Here is a 19,715-nt window from a genome sequence, read left to right as displayed (position 1 = left end):
TGGGGGGACGGGTCCTGACTGTTGTTTGTGCCTATGCACCAAACAGCAGTTCAGTGTACCCACCCTTTTTGGAGTCCTTGGAGGGGGTGCTGGAGAGTGCTCCTGCTGGGGACTCCATTGTTCTGTAGGGGGAATTCAATGTTCACATGGGCAATGACATTGAGACCTAGAAGGGCGTGATTGGGAGGAATGGGGCCCCGATCAGAACCCGAGTGGTGTTCTGTTATTGGACTTCTGTGCTCACCACGGATTGTCCATAACGAACACCATGTTCAAGCATAAGGGTGTCCACACTTGTACTTGGCACCAGGACACCCTAGGTCGCAGTTCGATGATGGACTTTATGGTCGTGTCATCGGATTTGCGGGCTCATGTCTTTGACACTCGGGTGAAGAGAGGGGCGGAGCTGTCAACTGATTACCACCTGGTGGTGAGTTGGCTCTGATGGTGGGGGAAGATGCCGGTCTGACCTGGCAGGCCCAAACTTATTGTGAGGGTCTGCTGGGAACGTCTGGCAGAATCCCTTGTCAGAAGGAGTTTCAACTCCCACCTCCGGCAGAACTTCACCCATGTCTTGGGGGAGGCGGGGGACATTGAGTCCGAGTGGACTATGTTCTGCGCCTGCATTGCCAAGGCTGCCGACCGGAGCTGTAGCCGTAAGGTAGTCAGTGCCTGTCGTGGCGGCAATCCCCGAACCCGTTGGTGGACACCAGTGGTGAGAGATGCCGTCAAGCTGAAGGAGTGCTATCGGGCCTTCTTGGCCTGTGGGACTCCTGAGGCAGCTTATGGGTACTGGCTGGCTAAGCGGAATACAGCTTTGGTAGTTGCTGAGGCAAAAACTCAGACATGGGAGGAGTTTGGTGAGGTCATGGAGAATGACTTCTTGACGGCTTCAAGGAAATTCTGGTCCACCGTCCGGCGTCTCAGGAGGGGGAAGCAGTGCACCATCAACACTGTATATAGTGGGGATGGGGCGCTGCTGAATATTTCGAAGACCTCCTCAATTCCACCAACACGCTTTCCCATGAGGAAGCAAGAGTCTGGGGTCTCTGAGGCGGGCTCTCCTATCTCTGGGGTTGAGGTCACTGAGTTGGAAAGGCCCCAGGGGTGGATGAGATTCGCCCGGAGTTCCTAAAGGCTCTGGATGTTGTGGGGCTGTCCTGATTGACACTCGTGGACATTGGGGACAGTGCCTCTGGATGGGCAGACTGGGGTGGTGGCCCCCCTTTTTGAAAAGGGGGACCGGAGGGTGTGTTCCAACTATAGAGGATCACACTCCTCAGCCTTCCTGGTAAGGTCTATTAAGGGGTGCTGGAGAGGAGGGTCCATCGGGAAGACAAATCTCAGATTCAGGAGGTTTTCGTCGTGGCCGTGGAACAGTGGACCAGCTCTACACTCTCGGCAGGGTCCTCAAGTGTGCATTGGAGTTCGCCCAAGCAGTCTACATGTGTTTTACGGACTTGGGTAAGGCTGTGTCCCTCAGGGAGTCCTGTGGGGGGTGCTTCGGGAGTATGGGGTACCGAACACCCTGATACGGGCTGTTCGATCGCTGTATGACTGGTGTCAGAATTTGGTCCGCATTGCCGACAGTAAGTCGGACTCGTTTCCAGTGAGGCCAAGGCTGCCCTTTGTCACCAATTCTGTTCATTACTTTTATGGACAGAATTTCTAGGCGCAGCTGAGGCGTAGAGTGGGACGGGTTGATGGCCTTAGTATTGCATCTTTTCTTTTTGCAGATGATGTGGTTCTTGTTGGCTTCATCAGGCCGTGATCTCCAACTCTCACTGGAGCAGTTTTCAGCCGAGTGTGAAGCCGCTGGGATGAGAATCAGCACCTCCAAATCTGAGACCATGGTCCTCAGTCGGAAAAGGGTGGCATGCCCTCTCCAGGTTGGGGATGAGATCCTGCCACAAGTGTAGGAGTTCAAGTATCTTGGGGTCTTGTTCACGAGTGAGGGAAGAATGGAACGGGAGATCGACAGGCGGATCGGTGCAGCGTCTGTAGTGATGCTGACTTTGTATCAGTCCGTTGTGGTGAAGAAGGAGCTAAGACGAAAGGCGAAGCTCTCGATCTACCGGTTGATCTACGTTCGACCCTCACCTATGGTCACGAGCTGTGGGTCGTGACCGAAAGAACAAGATCGCAGACACAAGCGGCTTGAGTTTCCTCCGCAGGGTGTCCGAGCTCTCCCTTAGAGATAAGGCGAGACACTCGGTCATACGGGAAGGCCTCAGAGTTGAGCCGCTGCTCCTCCGCATTGAGAGGAGCCAGATGAGGTGGCTCGGGCATGAGAGGAGCCAAATGAGGTTGCTCGGGCATCTGTTTAGGATGGCTCCTGGACGCCACCCTGGTGAGGTGTTCCGGGCATGTCCCACCGGGAGGAGATCCCGGGGACGACCCAGGACACGCTGCTGAGACTGCGTCTCTCGGCTTGCATGGGGACGCCTCAGGATCCCCTCGGAAGAGCTTGAGGAAGTGCCTGGGGAGAGGGAAGTCTGGGCTGGCGACCCGACCTCGGATAAACGGAAGAAAATGGATAGATGGATTATTACTATTATTATTATCTATTTGTGGCGAGGCTAGCCCTATTTTGTGTCATCCACCAAATGTTTTTTATTCAAGGTCTAAAACGTTTGATACAATTTCAAAAGGGTACTTTCCAAAATTAGGTTATGGGCTCAGCCCACGCAAAGTACTCGACCGAGACACACCCCGTGTCCACTCAAATCAAACAGTTTTAATAAACGTTCACCCAGCTCCAAACTCAACAGATTTATTTCCTTTAGCACTGAAGTTGTTCACAGTAACGTCACAAGGGAAAACATTGCCAGTGGAGCTCCTGCTCAGTAATGTTCCGAGTCCATTTGGTGTGCTCTGGATTCCCAATGTAGAAAAGGAGGAAAGCGGACAATGAAAGATATTGCTTTAAAATTCTCTCTGATTAGACAAACAGCCACAGAGCTGACTGTGTCACCTGGTCATCAGCGAGGTCCCACGTGGAGAGACATAAGTAAGGAAGATGAATTGTGTGCTAATGGTTTGCACAGTCAACCAAAAGGTTCAAGGACAGTGATAAAGAATGAATAAATAAAACAAAAGTACATTGACAACATAAAAAAGTTAAAAGAGAAGCGGCAACAGGAGAACAAGTCCTATATCGACATGCAAAGAAAAGATAAATGCTGAACATGCAAACAACCTCAGGAGGTCAAAGCTAACAAGTAATCCTCCTGAATGTGTAAACAAGTTTGTAAGTAAACATGTCCTATTTACAGGATGATAGGTTGGTAAGATTTGAGTCATCATACACACTGACAATTAGCAACAAAGGGAATGTTCCTTTCAAAGAGCTACATCTACATTCTTGAATTATTTCCCCTGAATATATATTACAAGGTTTCTTTCACCCAAAAACAGAAAAAGAATGAATCCCCAAAAAAGATCTCTGTGACCAAATAAATTAAACAAATAAATATGGCAAAAGCAAATAATTTGACAAAACAGTTTCTACATATTACATATAAATAAGTGAAAATAAATTAATAACAAAAATAAATTACAAAAATAGACACACCGGTTCAATCTTGTCTTAATCTTGCAGTAGATAAAAAAAAAACTAAATGTTTAAATGCAGGGCTGAAATGTTCTGATACACTCAATAAAAGTGCTAAAAAAATGCGATGTGTCGTCAGTGAGGCCCAGTCACACCAGGTCAAGGCAAACAAACAATGCATTACAATTCCCGTCTCATTCCACAAAGTATGTGCAAAATAATACATAATTTAATGCTCATAAATGATAATCAAAATCTGTGGTCTTCTGTTTTTTAATTACTGATTTTAGAGTGCTGATCTTAAAAACTCCCAATTGAAAAATAGTAGTGGGGTTGCAAAACCAGATCGATAAGCCAACTGGTAAATTGTAGTGCAAATGTTGTTTAACCGCTTTGATAGCTGATTGAATATGTTTCCAAATCATCTTTTTATCCTCAAACACCATCTTTGTAATAATCGGTCAAATAATGCTTTAATGCTTTATTGTTATTGTTTTGTGTTTGTTTTTTGTTTTTTTTTAAGTTTCCGATATGGCCAGGCCTTTACTAGAGAGAACAGAATGTTTCCGAATAAATCTAAAACATGTCACAACAACAGTTTATGTACCTACAAAACAACATTTAGTCTGTACAACAGAAGAACATTCATTTATGCAACATCTGGAGCCCCGTACATGTTTGGGGCTACATTTTAAACAAATGACCCAAAGCTTAAAAATCCTGTCATTCACAAAGAAAGAGAACTCGATCAAGAATCGCAGCCCGCATAGTTGTTCATCTCTCCATTTGTCTCTGCTTCCTTGCTATCATTGTGTGCAAGTCATTACATCCCGCATGTTATGTGTACATAGGCGTGTTTTTATGTAGGTATACACATGGAAGGAACTGAAGCAAAAATAATGTAGAAGAAGTGTGCGAATTGACAAACATCACTGTCTTAAGGCTTTTTTTTTCTTTTTACAACTCTTCTAGAAGAGTTTGGTCTGGTGTGACGAAATGGACTGAGAAAGGGCTTGAAGAGAGGAAAGTGGAGTGAAGTGAGGGAGGGTGCTCAAGTCTTTTCATCAGAAGCTCGTGGTGATGGAGGGCCACAATCAGGCCGGCCGCTGTAGGCCAGTCTCAAGGAGGCGCCGAGGTTAATAGTTATTGTGGATGATCCCTGGTGGCAGAGACAAGTCAAGCCATCAAACATGGGAGAAGCAGACAAACCCAATGAACACCCCCCGAGATAGAGATCGTGACAGAAGGCTGAGCCAACATAGCTACAGTACATTTACTAAGAATTAAGTAAAATAGCCATTCCCGTTATGCTGTATAAAATCTATAGGCAAAGAAGAAGTAGTTAAGTTGTGTGTCCCAGCGAAATGGCAACATAAGCAGCTCTCCATCTTGTTTCTGGCTTGTTAACCACCTTTTTCATCTAGACATGCACAGCTACTGCTCCTGTGTCCTGTTGCTGGTGGCCATCTTTGTTTTGTCTTTGCCAGCAGGGCATTTTGAGTCATTGGGCGGGGGCTGGTGGGGCCTGCTGCCAGAAGCATGCTTGGTGGGGGAGCTAGACTCGACAGGAGCACCAGGGGTGTGGGACGCTTGGGTGTTCTTGTCGTCTGTAAAAAGCTGTTTAATTACGTCAAAGAAGTTACTCAACGGGCTGCCTACACAGACGGATAAAGAAAAGAAAAAACAGAGAGAGAGAGAGAAAACAATAAAAGAAACAGATGAGCAATGGGGTTAACACGAGGAGAGGGATGAGAGGGAGAGTGGAGCTTGAGAAAACGAGACTCTTGTACATGGGGACATCTTGGAGGAAGTTGTAAGTTTGTCTGAGCTGACACACTCTTTACGATCACACATTATCTGCTCTGACTTAAAGCATCCTTCTGTTTTTACTGGGTATGCCTGGATCAGACTATAAGACATGTTTGGTCTCTCGCAATGGCACTAAGGCTGACTACTGCAGTGTCTAGGTCAGAACACTGGCAATGGTATTCTGTTTTTTACGATCACTGGGCTAATCTTGTCAAATCAATCTGTTGGAGGAGGCAAAAAACATGCTAAATGATATAACAGTTACCATGGTATATTAGACTGCTGCAATTTCTGCAAAAAAAGAGGAAAAAACATGTCGCGTCATCTCTGCCAAGTGCTCCGGAGAGGACAGTTTGGCTTATCCATTCTTCAAGGAGACCTTGAGATAATCCCATACTTTTAATACCACTAGCAAGCAGGCAACATAACGTTAGGTAGCTAGCTGGTGCTAGCACTAACGTTTGTATGTAAACATTATGCTGGTGGTCTGTCAATTCATGTTCTAAAGTTTAGGTAAACATTGGTTTGTGATTGTGAATAAATGTGGACAACAGCGAGCAAGGGAGGCGAGGCACTGTTACCGCCCAAAAAAATAAAAATAAAAAAAAGTAAAAAATAGAATATCATGGAAAAGTTTATTCATTTATTTCCATAACTCCACTCAAAAAGTTAAAACTTTCATATATTATAGATTCAGGGACCACAATTCAAACGATTTCAAGTATTTTATTTATTTATTTGTTGACATAATTTGGGCTTCCAGCTCATAAACCCCACAAAATCAGGAATTCAAAAAATTAGAATACTGTGAAGAAATTAGCCCCAATTTTTCAGGCCATAAATGTTTTAAACTGAGTGTCACACACTAATCATCTACTTAACTCAAAGCAGATGGTATCATTAAATTGTTTTAGTTTGGTTCAATTGTCTCAGTTGGGTTCAATATGGGGAAGACTGCAGACTTGACAACTGGCCAGAAGACCATCATTGATACCCTTCATATGATGGGTAAGCCACAAAGTTTAGTGGAAGGACAAAATGTGGCAGGAGAAGATGCATCAGGAAAATAGATGAGAGGTTTCAAGAATCTAGCACGGATCCAGAAGGAGTGGAATGAGGCCGAACTCACATCTTAAAAAAACATCACATTCCGACACATCCGGAAGATGGGCTACAACTGTCGGGTTCCTCTGGTCAAGCCGCTTCCGAGCCTGAGCCAACGTAGGAAGTGTCTCAACTGGGCCAAGGAGAACAAGGACTGGACTGTTGGCCAGTGGTCCAAGGTCATCTATGCCAATGAAAGTGTGCCTTTCATTCGGGAATCGAGGTCCAAGGGTTTGGAGGAAGACGAGTGAAGAACAGAACCCAAGCTGCTTGAGGTCCAGTGTAAAATATCCACAGTCAGTCATGATTTGGGGTGCAATGTCCAGTGCAGGTGTTGGTGAACTCTGCTTTATTAAATCCAAGGTCACCGCAACAGTCTATACCAGAATGTTTTAGAGGACGTCATGATTCCTTCTGCTGAGAATCTGTATGGAGATGCATATTTCATCTTCCAGCAGGACCTGGAACCTGCCCATACCACCAGAAGCACCAAAACCTGGTTTGATGCCAATGCCATCACAGTGCTTGACTGGCCAGCCAACTTGCCTGATCTAAACCCCATGGAGAATCTAAAGGGTATTATCAAGAGGAAAATGAGGGGCACCAGACCCCAAAACAAAGAAGAACTGACAGCAAGCATCAAGGAAATCTGGGCTTCCATAACTCCCAGGCAATGCCACAGGCTGTTTGACTCAAGGCCACGGCGCATCGAGGCAGTAATGAGAGCAAAGGGATTCCCAACCAAGTATTGAAGATTAAAGGCCTCTTTATAGTCCTGACAATGCCAGCATTGCATCACGTGACCGACGCATGGGCCCGCGTGGCCCCTATGTGGCCCCTCTGCTTCACTTGACGCGCACACGGCAAAAATTGTTGCTACACGTAGAATGCCGCGGAGATCTCTTGTGATTTGTCCGTTTTAGTCACATGCTGTGATGACGTACTCAGCCTTCCTCTATGTTCCACATACCACCGACGCTGCCACCTTTTTTGATAGATCTTGTAGCATAATTAAACATATCATCTGGTCATCTAGGTCCATTTGTTCTAGCAGACACTGTTCCACGGTCGCCATCGTTGCTGCTTTGTTCCTTGTTATGGAAAGGAAATTAAAAACGGCTACCGGAAATGGCAAAAAAATGCAGAGGAAACTCCACCCTGTGGTGTTCAAGCCAATACCAGCCGTAGCGACACCCCCGACTTGGAGGTGAACTGCAGGACATTTTCAAAACTACGCGTGTGGGTTGCACTTGAGTATAAAGGCAAGCGAGGGATAGCCGCAGTGACGTCAGCGCGGTCGCCGCCCGCGTGAGTATAAAGAAGCCTTTATACATCGTTTTGAAAGTACCATATTTTGATTACTTTCATGTGACCCAACTAAGAAGTAAATGGTGATTTGCTGAGAGTATTCTAATTTTTGGAATTCCTGATTTTGTGGCTTTTATGAGCCAGAAGCCCAAATTTGTAAAAATAAATAAATAAATACTTAAAACTGTTTAAATTGTGTGCCTCGTGTCTATAATCTATGAAAGTTTAACTTTTTTAATGGAATTATGGAAATAAATAAACTTTTCCATTATATTTAAATTTTTGGAAAAGGGTCTGTAGTGTTAAAATTATATATTTTTTGCCCTTCAGTAGTCAAACAATCAAACCTTTATTTTTATAGTACAACCCCAATTCCAATGAAGTTGGGACGATGTGTGAAACATAAATAAAAACAATACAATGATTTGCAAATCATGTTCAACCAATATTTAATTGAATACACTACAAACACAAGACATGTAATGTTCAAACTGATAAACTTGATTGTTTTTAGCAAATAATCATTAACTTAGAATTCTAAGATGGACTTATGCAAAGTGCAAAAGTGTTCTGTGGTCCAATGAGTCCACATTTCAAATTGTTTTTGGAAATTGTGGATGTCATGTCCCCCGGGCCAAAGAGGAAAAGAACCATCCTGACTGTTATGGACGCAAAGTTCATAAACCAGCATCTGTGATGGTATGGGGCTGTGTTAGTGCCAATGGCATGGGTAACTTACACATCTGTGAAGGCACCATTAATGTTGAAAGGTACATACAGGTTTTGGAGACACATATGCTGCCATCCAAGCATTCATGGACGCCCCTGCTTATTTCAGCAAGACAATGCCAAACCACATTCTGCACGTGTTACAACAGCGTGGCTTCGTAGTAAAAGAGTGCGGGTACTAGATTGGCCTGTCTGCAGGCCAGACCTGTCTCCCATTGAAATTGTGTGGCGCATTATGAAGCATAAAATACGACAACTGAGACCCCAGACTGTTGAACAGCTGAAGCTGTACATCAAGCAAGAATGGGAACGAATTTCACCTAAAAAGCTTCAACAATTAGTGTCCTCAGTTCCCAAACGTTTATTGAATGTTGTTAAAAGAAAAGGTAATGTAACACAGTGGTAAACATGACCCTGTCCCAGCTTTTTTGGAACGTGTTGCAGCCATAAAATTCTAAGTTAATGATTATTTGCTGAAAACAATAAAGCTGATCAGTTTGAACATTAAATAGCTAAATTACCCGTAGGTGTGAATGTGAGTGTGAATGGTTGTTTGTTTGTATGTGCCCTGCGATTGGCTGGCAACCAGTTCAAGGTGTACCCCGCCTCCTGCCCGATGATAGCTTGGATAGGCTCCAGCATGTCCGCGACCCTAGTGAGGAGAAGCGGCTCAGAAAATGGATGGATGGATGGGTCAACTCAATAACAAAGTTAGAGGTGCGTTCAATTGCTTTTCTTGCTTTCTTTCATCCAACTCATTTGAAAGGTTTGTAAACTAGGTCAGTGTCCCCCATAGTTTGGTGAATGTTCCAGCGGTTAAAAAAAAAATAAAAAATCGACATGAATCAAAATGCATCACAACTAACCATATTGTCCACATCTCTGATTGGTCAGTAGCGTGTGCAAGAATTAGTTAGTGAAACAATACGATGACCATAATAATGAAACACAATGCAAATTTGTTTTCTTAATCATTTAAAAGATTTATGGCTATTCTACCACGCACACCAGCAAATAGCTGAGTGGATGTCACAAGCAATTTCATCGAACTTCACATGGTGAAAAGATGAGTTGCTTTAACATGTATGATTACTGTATATGCAAACCGCATACATGCTAAATCAAAGATATTTTTTCAGTCAGTCGTGGGTTTTATCTGTTTACCACCTGTAAAGTCCCCATTATTTTGTTTAAGGTAAGAAATTATTGGTTGATTAGTCCTTTGGATGAGGTTGAGGTAGGATCACGATTTCATTACAGCTGAACTGCGGCAAACGATTGTACATGGTCTCAATAGGTTGATTTGATCCATATCTGAGTGTAGTTACTATGTTGAAACCAGACCAAACAAACCGCACCAAGAGGAAAATCAACTACAATTTGATTAAGACATCCCAAAGTCAAACCACCCTAAAACAGAAGTGAAGAAAATACAGAGCAGACATTGTATGTTGTAATGTACAAACACTGGTGAGGGATGCATGAGTGTCAAATTAATAGCAATGTTTGCATCAGAGTCTCATTTTCCTTTGCTGAGATGGAGAGCTAATTGGCACAGCGGAAGACAATTCATGACAGTGGCACAGAAAAGAACCACAGAACCCATCCTTCTCTACATCTACCTAAACAAATAGCACATTTATAAATTCATCAGTCATGCACAGTTGGTCCATGTTGATTTATTAAAAATATTTGGACTTTGATATTGTAGTAAATATAGCCATAATTCTGAATTCTTTGATGAAATTCTCTGCAATTACAACCCCAATTCCAATTAAGTTGGGATGTTGTGTTAAACATAAATAAAAACAGAACACAATGATTTGCAAATCACATTCAACCTATATTTAATTGAATACACTACAAAGACAAGATATTTAATTTTCAAACTGATAAACTTTGTTTTTTGCAAATAATCATTAACTTAGAATTTTATGGTTGCAACTGTTCCAAAAATGCTGGGACAGGTGGCAAAAAAGACTGAGAAAGTTGAGGAATGCTCATCAAACACCTGTTTGAAACATCCCACAGGTGAAAAGGCTAATTGGGAAGAGGTGGGTGCCATGATTGGGTAGAAAAGGAGCTTGCTCAGTCATTCACAAGCAAAGATGGGGCTTTGTGAACAAGGGCGTGAGAAAATAGTCAAACAGTTTAAGGACAATGTTCCTCAACGTACAATTGCAAGGAATTCAGGGATTTCATCATCTACGGTCCATAATATCATCAAAAGTTTCAGAGAATCTGGAGTAATCACTACATGTAAAATTGAATGCCCATGACCTTCGATCACTCAGACAACACTGCATCAAAAACCGACATCGATGTGTAAAGGATATCACCACATGGGCTCAGGAACACTTCAGAAAACCAATGTCAGCAAATACAGTTCTGCGCTACATCCGCAAATGCAACTTGAAACTCTACTATGCAAAGCAAAAGCCATTTATCAACAACACCCAGAAACGCCGCTGGCTTCTCTGGGCCCGAGCTCTTTTAAGATGGACTGATGCAAAGTGGAAAAGTGTTCTGTGGTCCGACGAGTCCACATTTTAAATAGTTTTTGGAAATTGTGGACGTCGTGTCCTCCGGGCCATAGAGGAAAAGAACCATCTGGACTGTTATGGACACAAAGTTAAAAAGCCAGCATCTGTGATGGTATGGGGCTGTGTTAGTGCCAATGGCATGGGTAACTTACACATCTGTGAAGGCACCATTAATGCTGAAAGGTACGTACAAGTTTTGGAGAAACATATGCTGCCATCCAAGCAACGTTTTTTTCATGGATGCCCCTGCTTATTTCAGCAAGACAATGCCAAACCACATTCTGCACGTGTTACAACAGCGTGGCTTCGTAGTAAGAGTGCTGGTACTAGACTGGACTGTCTGCAGTCTAGACCTGTCACCCATTGAAAATGTGTGGCCCATTATGAAGCGTATAATACGACAACGTAGACCCCGGACTGTTAAACAGCTGAATCTGAACATCAAGCAAGAATGGGAAAGAATTCCACCTCCAAAGATTCATCAATTAGTGTCCTCAGTTCCCAAACGTTTATTGAATGTTGTTAAAAGAAAACGTAATGTAACACAGTGGTAAACATGCCCCTGTCCCAGCTTTTTTGGAACGTGTTGCAGCCATAAAATTCCAAGTTCATGATTATTTGCTAAAAACAATTAAGTTTATCAGTTTGAACATTAAATATATTGTCTTTGTATTCAATTAAATATAGGTTGAACATGATTTGCAAATTTGCCACCTTCAGCTTGCAGCTTTGTTTGTGGATGTTCTTGCCTTCAACTTTGTCTCTAGTGAGAAAAAAACATGCTCATTTGGTTGAGATCAGATGAAAGACTTGGCCTTTGAAAATATTTATTTGCAGCAACCGTTCAGTAAGTCACAGTTTTTGGGGCATGAAATGGCTTGGCAAAATATATCCTGTGTTCCCATGGCCATTGTTTCACACTTTGAATTACTCTCTACTGTAAGTGTAAGAGTATCAATTTGCAAGGAGAGGGACGAGAGCCAGCGCAGTGAAGCGAGCGTGAGGAATAAATGGGACAGTATTTGGACCATTCCTTCTGTATCTGTGTTACCAATGGAAGATGTAATGACTGTTACAAAACTGCAGTTGTTTGTTTACATTCAAACTTCAGCTCCTGCAACGTGAGTGAAATCTGTGATGTCGAGATTACAATTCCACCATCCCGGCACCCTCATTCTGGTCAGTGGAGACTTCCATCATGTTCCTCTCTCTCTCTCTCTCTCTCTCTCTCTCTCTCTCTCTCTCTCTCTCTCTCTCTCTCTCTCTCTCTCTCTCTGTCTCTCTCTCTCTCTCTCATTGACGAACAAATTCACACAATGTGTAGAGTGTCAGCACTCGTTTTTTTCGCGGGCCACATTGTAGTTCCACTTTCCCTTGGAGGGCTGTTATGACTGTAAAACCATATGAATGCTTACTCGCCTCCTGATGTTATTACAAAGACACAACAAATTGATGGATAACTACTTTTGAAATCAGAAGTCAAAGATAGTTTGTTCAACTATTGTTCAAGTTACTGTAAAGGGGTTTGGTAACCAAAAACAAATCTATGCAATATCTCAACCTTATGATTTATTACATATGACAATTAGAAATTTTTGGACAGATTTTAGCAAGAATCATAGAATTTCACACATGATTTGCTCGCGACCCTAGTGAGGAGAAGCGGCTCAGAAAATTGATGGATGGATGGATTTGGTTTCGTGGGCCACATAAAATGACATGGGGGATCTGGCCCTCGGGCCTTGATTTAACACCTGTAGTGTACTGTGCAAAAAAAGAGAATAATTATGGACCTCCTGTATGCCTAATGCCATTGTGAAAGGGAGCTCTTGTCTATTTTAATGAGAATTGAATATCTATTTACACATTGTTATTCTTAATAGTGTTATATTTATTGTGTTTTATGTTCGATCCTATGTCCAGCACTTTGTTACAGCTGGGGCTGTTTTCTCCAGTGCTCCATAAATAAGGTTGAGCTGAGCTGGGATGCACTGGCGATATCGTTCTATCGAGCATGGCAAACATCTGTCTTACATTGTAGAAACGTCTTTCAAAGCTCCTTTTAGCTCTCCATCTTACTTCCATCACAACAACATCCACCCAATAAGACAAAGGCAGTTGGTAAGTGCAATAAAACAGTCAAGAGTGGATAAAACATGCATCAGTACAGCAGACAAATAAATGCTCATTTACTTATGCTTAAAGTTAGTGTCCAAATGTTGCTCCATCTTGTTGCCCTGTTTGCCGTGATTAACTTACCATGCTTTACTCTCCAGAAACACAGAGACTTGCATTCATGATACATCATGTGTTACTGTGTGGAATTTTTTAAATGGAAAGCTGATGAGGAGGGATGTACAACACAGTGTTAACAAATACCATGCAAAGTTTTGCAGAGGTACACATATACAAGCACAAACACACTAACACAAATCTTTCAATTTAATTAAAATTTAACAAATCAGACTTTTTATATGCATGTAGCAACATTTTCATGCAGTACATTATATTTATATTATGCTTTGTTTGTTTGTTATCAAGGACCATGTTTAGTTACAATGCCATTGACGTGCTTCTTTAGAAATAATGCCTCTGCAGTGTGGCTGCTAGATGCTAGCTGGTTGCAGCAAGGTTCATTCCGATTCCACTAATGCAGCCGGCAAACTACTTCAACCTAAATCAACAGGATCCTCTGCTGTTCACTGCCAAGTAGCCAGCATAAATTTGGCCTCCATCCTAAACAAACTATTCTAACTAGGTCGTCAAAAGTAACCGATAAGCAACTTAAATTCATTTTTAAGTGAGTCTGCTGTAAACGCACAATTATTTGTATAGCTTACTCACACACTTTCAGGTACACATGTTAGTGCAAACAGGGTGTGATGGTGACTGCTTCCAGGATGTTGCCAGTCTGGGTCAAAGCCAGACATAAGGTATTTTGCCTTGATATTCTAGCCACTCTGGGTCTTACCACGCTTGTAGGTTTTACTTGGAAAAGGGGCCGAGCATTGACAGCCATCTGAGAGCAAAGGACACTGTCAATACAGCTGCTGTTTGTCATCAAAAAAAAAAAAAAAAAAAAAAAAAAAAAGGTTTAAAACTATACATAATTAGCTGTGTATGTCTTGGCATGTGATGCTCCATAATACAACTGATAATTGAAAGAAAGGTAAGAAAACTAGAAAGAAAATCCAATGTAGCCTCCATGTTTTGAATACCAATTAGGAAAAAAGGTGTCTCACTCTAACAGCAATTAGTGCATATTTTAACAGAGTATAATTCCTCTAAAAAGGCACAGGAAACTCCTTACACACATCCAACTCAACATTGTGTTAAAACACACTGGTCATCATAATTTTTTGTTGCAGAACTGGTCATTTCATCCAAGACTGAATGGATTGAAATATTGAGGGCAATCGTGATCTGTGTTGTTCACTCACTACAACACACAATACAGTATTAAACATCAGGCACGTGCACACACAGACCCAAAGTGGTGTGCAAGCTCCTACCCTTTTCCCCTCGATGCAAAAAGTGCCCCTTTTGCTTAAGCCCTTTTGTTTTTCTTCATTCATCAACATTTAAAAGAAAAAAAAAACCCTCTCTGTCAATCAATATGACCCAAGGTGTTTTGATATTTGAGTCCTTGGGCGAATTGTATATATGCTCCGACCTTAATTGATTTGGGGTTAATCAGAAGTACTTTAAAGAGTGCGTGCTGACTCCCAATAAACATGAATTTGAATGTGATTGCTTAATTCTAAACACAGCCACATCCACAATTACTATATAAGAGGGTCTGTGCACTTGTGTAACTCTGTGTGTGTATCTCAGTTAGTTATTTTTACTTCCCCCTCGCTATTTTTTTTAATTAAGTTCAACAGGTTATAGGTTTTAAAATAGTGATTTTTTTTTTTTTTGGTCTAATTTTTGCAAATCACAAAAAACTACCATTTGAACAGGGGTGTGCAGACACTACAGTGTACACTGTCCCTTCACCTCCTTTGTAAACAGTTGTATTATTGTCAGTGTTGATTGTGTTAACAGAAATAAATACATAAGTTACATATATAATGTAATTTCTCGTGTATAAAGCACATTCCCCCCCCAAAAGAAATTGTCAGAACTCAATAGTGCGCATTATACATAGGTATAGGGGCAAATGGGAAAAAAAAACTTTCATTTTATAAATGTATGCCGCCATCAAGTGGTTATGAAAAAGCTGTGCACTTTAATTCCAAAATACAACCGTCACCTAGAAGTTATGAGAAAGGTGTACATTTTCATTCTAATAATGCCACCGCCACCTAGTGGTTTTAAAAAAGATGTAGCCTACACTTTCATTCCAATATGACAGGGGTCCATATGGCAGAATTTGTGAAATATATATATATATATATATATATATATATATATATATATATATATATATATATATTTTTTTTTTTTTAAATATGACTGATGACTGAACAACAACCATCATGAATTTATTTATTGTTGTTTTGTTTAATGATAATGCTTTTCTGAAATGCTTGACCGTTTAATTTGAATCCCATTAAAATTGAATTAAACGTGTTTCGCCTGGTCCTTCATGTTTTCTTTTAAGAATTGTACCCAACTTACAAATTCTCCATGGCTCATCAAACATATGAGAACAACTCTTTGTTTTCTAATGTACTAAATAAAAGTAGGGCTGTGAATTTCGAAATAAGAGCAAGTTCATAAAAACAAGTATTACGTGTTCAAATAAAGTGCTTAACTTCAGAATTTGAAAAAAAAATAATAATACAGATAATATTTCATGTTTTGATCACATGGGTAGAAGCAAAATCTTGCATTGTAAAAATGCATTATACATAGGTAGAAGGGTTTTCCAGAATTTTGAGGTCAACATTATTTTTACACGAGAAATTACGGTACTACTGTTTTTTTCTTAATTGTATGATTAATTTTGGCTATGGGTGTGTAACTTGTTTTGGGCTTGAGCACATGCCACCCAAAATATCTGTGCACGTGCCTGTTAAACATGCTGTCATTCAGAAAACTGCATCATATGGCAACCAGCACATCCAGAACCAACCGCACACACAGTTTGGCACAGGTAGAGCTGCCCATGCTACTTTTTACTATGCCAAACTCTATGTGTAAAAAGCTCTATGTTAGCATTTAATTCAGCATGCATGTTGTTCATTTCTTCCAAGTGAGATCAGGGACAAGCTGTGGATGATAAGAAGCAAGTGTGCATGCACAAGAAAAGTGACAGAAAGATAGATTGAGATGTGAGATTCCACATCCACATGGACTGCTTTTGTGTATACAATTACAGATAAAAGTGAATCACTGGCAATACCAAGTCACTCCTGTGATCCAACTCAAACATTTTGGACAATCAGCAGTATTTTGCCATTCATATTATATTGTTATGTGTTGTAATGAGGTATGGTCACTAATTTTCCTCTTGTAATTCAATTATTACATTTTACTATAATATACAACTACATGGGGCCACAGCTAAGTCTAGAATCTATCGATCAGTACTCATTTTGGCTCCAGAGAGGCTCTAATAGGAGCCTGCGACAAATCCGATTCTCTTCTACATCTCTCTTCTCTTTAAAATATGAGATATTGTAATATATGTTAAGATTCTTGAAATTTGTGAATAATATTTCACAGAAAATGTTTCATTTTATAAGCATATTAGTTGTTTGGCCACGTAATAACCTAAATATTTGGCAGTATTTTTTGGTTTCAGTCCAACTGTCGTATTAAGTAAAATATGATGTAATCACAGATCCATCCATACTCAAAATCCAGACCATGCTTTGACGTGTATGCCAGTATAACATGTGTCCTGATGGCAGCACTGTATGCAACACATTAAGAGAAAGCAGTGTGATTACATGAAGGTGGGTTGTTACGCTGCTTCACCACCAGAAGGGGTCATTATCAACTCAATAACCACAGAAAAATGAAGTTAATGCTACAGCGTCACACTAAGACGTAAAAAGTGAAATCACACTTCATTTTTCTTTTTTCTTTTGAAAAATCCATCTATCTATCTATAGGCAGCCCCAAAACATCGTCCATTCAAAAATATGATTATGTACTATAATTTCTGATTCAAGGGTTCAGGTCGGTCCATCATTAGCAAACTGATAAGTTCTCTAAATAAGCAGAGGGTAATGTAAATTCAAAGCCAATCATCAAATGTTTTCTTCTTTAAATATCTGTGTGTTTTCTTCTCAAAGGGGATGAATTATAGTGGGGATGGATGGCCATTTACACATCTAGAGGCCTGTGACTACCTCATACTGAGTGTGTGTGTTGCAGGACATGGTATGCCGGTGAGGACATGCACGTTGGGATGCTGTGTGGAAAAGCAGTTGCTGAGCGGGTCAAAGCGGAGTGTGGCTGTGATCAGTGCCAGGATGCCGAGTGAGGCAGAAGGGAGCTGTGAGGAAAAGGTTGGGGCCGTATATAGGTGTAGTCGGGGGATGGGTGGTCGGGTTTTCAACTTACCAGAGATCTGGGGCTGTATGCCGGGCTGGTCATTGGAGCTGAGCAATTGGGTCTGAATAATCTCCACTACACGCTTGAAACGTCGGCTGGGACCTGATGATTGAGCAAAATATTGTTACAACACTTGAAATGTCATTAAAGACACCCAGGGAGGAAAATACTATTTACGTTACACCTTTGATTTGAATCTGGTCAGACTGAAATACAATATGATTTTAGTGTGATATTGTCTTCTTGTAAGCATTGTGTCATCCTGTCTATCCATTATGACAACCACACACTCACATTTTTACTGACCGCCAATTTTACACTCCTTAAAATGAAAACTTTTGGGAGGGATTGCAGAAGGAAACACTAGTATCTGAACCCACACAAGGAAGGGGAGAAAAGGCAAGCTCCACACACAACCTTCTTTTTCTAAGGTATTTTTTGTAGCAAACAGGGATTGCAGATTGTAGATGACTGTCCCTCCTTTAGAGCTGTTCCAACTTGCTGAGGATGGGCAGCCTTAATCTTAATGGGGAAGGCGCCATCCCACTTTTTAGAAACAAACATACATACATGTTTGAGCTCACCATGACAATTTACTTTTGAGCAGAATCGGACACAAGTGATTAGAGACAGCCTGCTAGGATTGGTGTGGAGTCTATCAGGTTACCCAGCGCTATGCTGGACACGATCAACACACATATAAGAAGAACAGAGACTCAGGCTTGACATACTGATCTACTACTGACTGTTCTATTGCAGACTGACGTGTTATTACCTAATGTAATACTGTACTGTGTGATAAATTTAAGCACCCTTCCTCTGTTGGTCTTACCTGTGTCATGGTTTTACACACTTTTTACACACTAATCACAGTACCTTGACCATTAACTACCAGATCCCCACAGCATCAGTAATACAAAGTATTAGAAACCCAAATCAGGCTCTCTACAAGGTAATCTTATTACAAACGTCATGTTAATGCTCAGAATGGATCGGCAGCACAGCCCACTCTAATAAGAATAGTACTCATGGATATCAGATCAATCCCCTTTAACGCCTCGCTTAAGACCATAATTTTGATATGATAAGTCTTTGTGAAACCAAATTAATTTTGACCATTGAACAAAGCTCCTCCAAACTTTCTAAGATCACGTCGCGCTTCCATCCAATAAGGTTGGTGGCATCGCCCGTATCTCTGAATCTACCGTATTTTCACGACCATAAGGCGCACTGTATTAAAAGGCGCAGTCTCAATTACGGGGTCTATTTCTGTATTTAACGCATACATAAGGCGCACCGTATTATTGGGCGCAGGCATGGTAAAACATACGCTAGCATGCATGCTAGCGTATGCATGCTAGCATGCATGCGTTTTTAAAAAGGCAGCGGGAGCAAAACTGAGTTCGTTGTACTTTAACAATGTACTGATGTTATTTTTTTATCAATCCTCATCCACAAATCCATCAAAGTTCTCATCTTCTGTATCAGAAATGAACAGCTGGGCAAATTCTCCATCAAACATGCAGGGTTCCCTCTCGTCATTGTCGGAGTCAGTCTCAATGCCAGGTGGCTGTTCACCAATGATGCCGGCTTTCGTGAAAGCTCGGAGAACGGTCAAAGCAGATACCTTAGCCCAGGCATCCACAATCCATTCACATATGATGGCGTAACTCGCCCGGCGTTGCCTCCTAGTCTTAGTAAAATTGTGTTCGCCATCTGTCATCCATCGCTCCCACGCCGCTCACAACTTTACTTTGAACGCCCTGTTCACACCGATGTCCAGCGGTTGGAGTTCCTTCGTCAAGCCTCCCGGAATGATGGCAAGCTCAGAGTTCATTTGCTGCACTTAGTTTTTCACAGCGGCTGTGAGATGGGCGTGCATGGAGTCACAGATCAACAGGGACGGTGACGCGTGGAAAAAACCATCTGGTCTCTTTACGTACACCTCACTCAGCCACTCTCATTTTCTCCTCGTCCACCCAGCCCTTTTGATTGGCCTTAACGATGACTTCGGCTGGAAACCTTTCTTTAGGCAGCGTCTTCCTCTTAAAAATCACCATAGGTGGCAGTTTCTGTCCATTACCATGGCAGCAAGCACAACAGTAAAAGCCGACTTCTTGTGCCCCGTTGTGCGTATCGCTACCGTGCTGGTCCCCTTC

General features: G+C 41.7%; 1 protein-coding gene across 10 annotated transcripts in view; it reads right to left on the bottom strand.

The window, feature by feature from the left end:
* Nucleotides 1–2,481: 2,481 nt before the first annotated feature.
* The window catches only part of LOC133399205 (serine/threonine-protein kinase BRSK2-like), a 156,399-nt gene continuing 139,165 nt past the window's right edge, over nucleotides 2,482–19,715 (bottom strand). For 8 of the 10 annotated variants that reach the window (XM_061670540.1, XM_061670547.1, XM_061670543.1 and 5 more), the window contains 2 exons: nucleotides 17,566–17,658; nucleotides 2,482–5,208 (listed from right to left, as the gene is read on the bottom strand). In XM_061670540.1, the coding sequence (XP_061526524.1) occupies nucleotides 4,988–5,208; nucleotides 17,566–17,658 (314 nt within the window). In that variant the 3' untranslated portion in view covers nucleotides 2,482–4,987. The remainder of the gene's footprint in view (nucleotides 5,209–17,565; nucleotides 17,659–19,715) is intronic. The other 2 variants (XM_061670541.1, XM_061670546.1) reach the window with 2 other exon arrangements.

The sequence above is a fragment of the Phycodurus eques genome, chromosome 2, assembly GCF_024500275.1.
Source record: "Phycodurus eques isolate BA_2022a chromosome 2, UOR_Pequ_1.1, whole genome shotgun sequence".
NCBI classification, from domain to species: Eukaryota; Metazoa; Chordata; class Actinopteri; order Syngnathiformes; family Syngnathidae; genus Phycodurus; species Phycodurus eques.
Note: the sequence above shows the minus strand (reverse complement) of the source record. Positions and strands in the feature narration are given on the sequence as shown.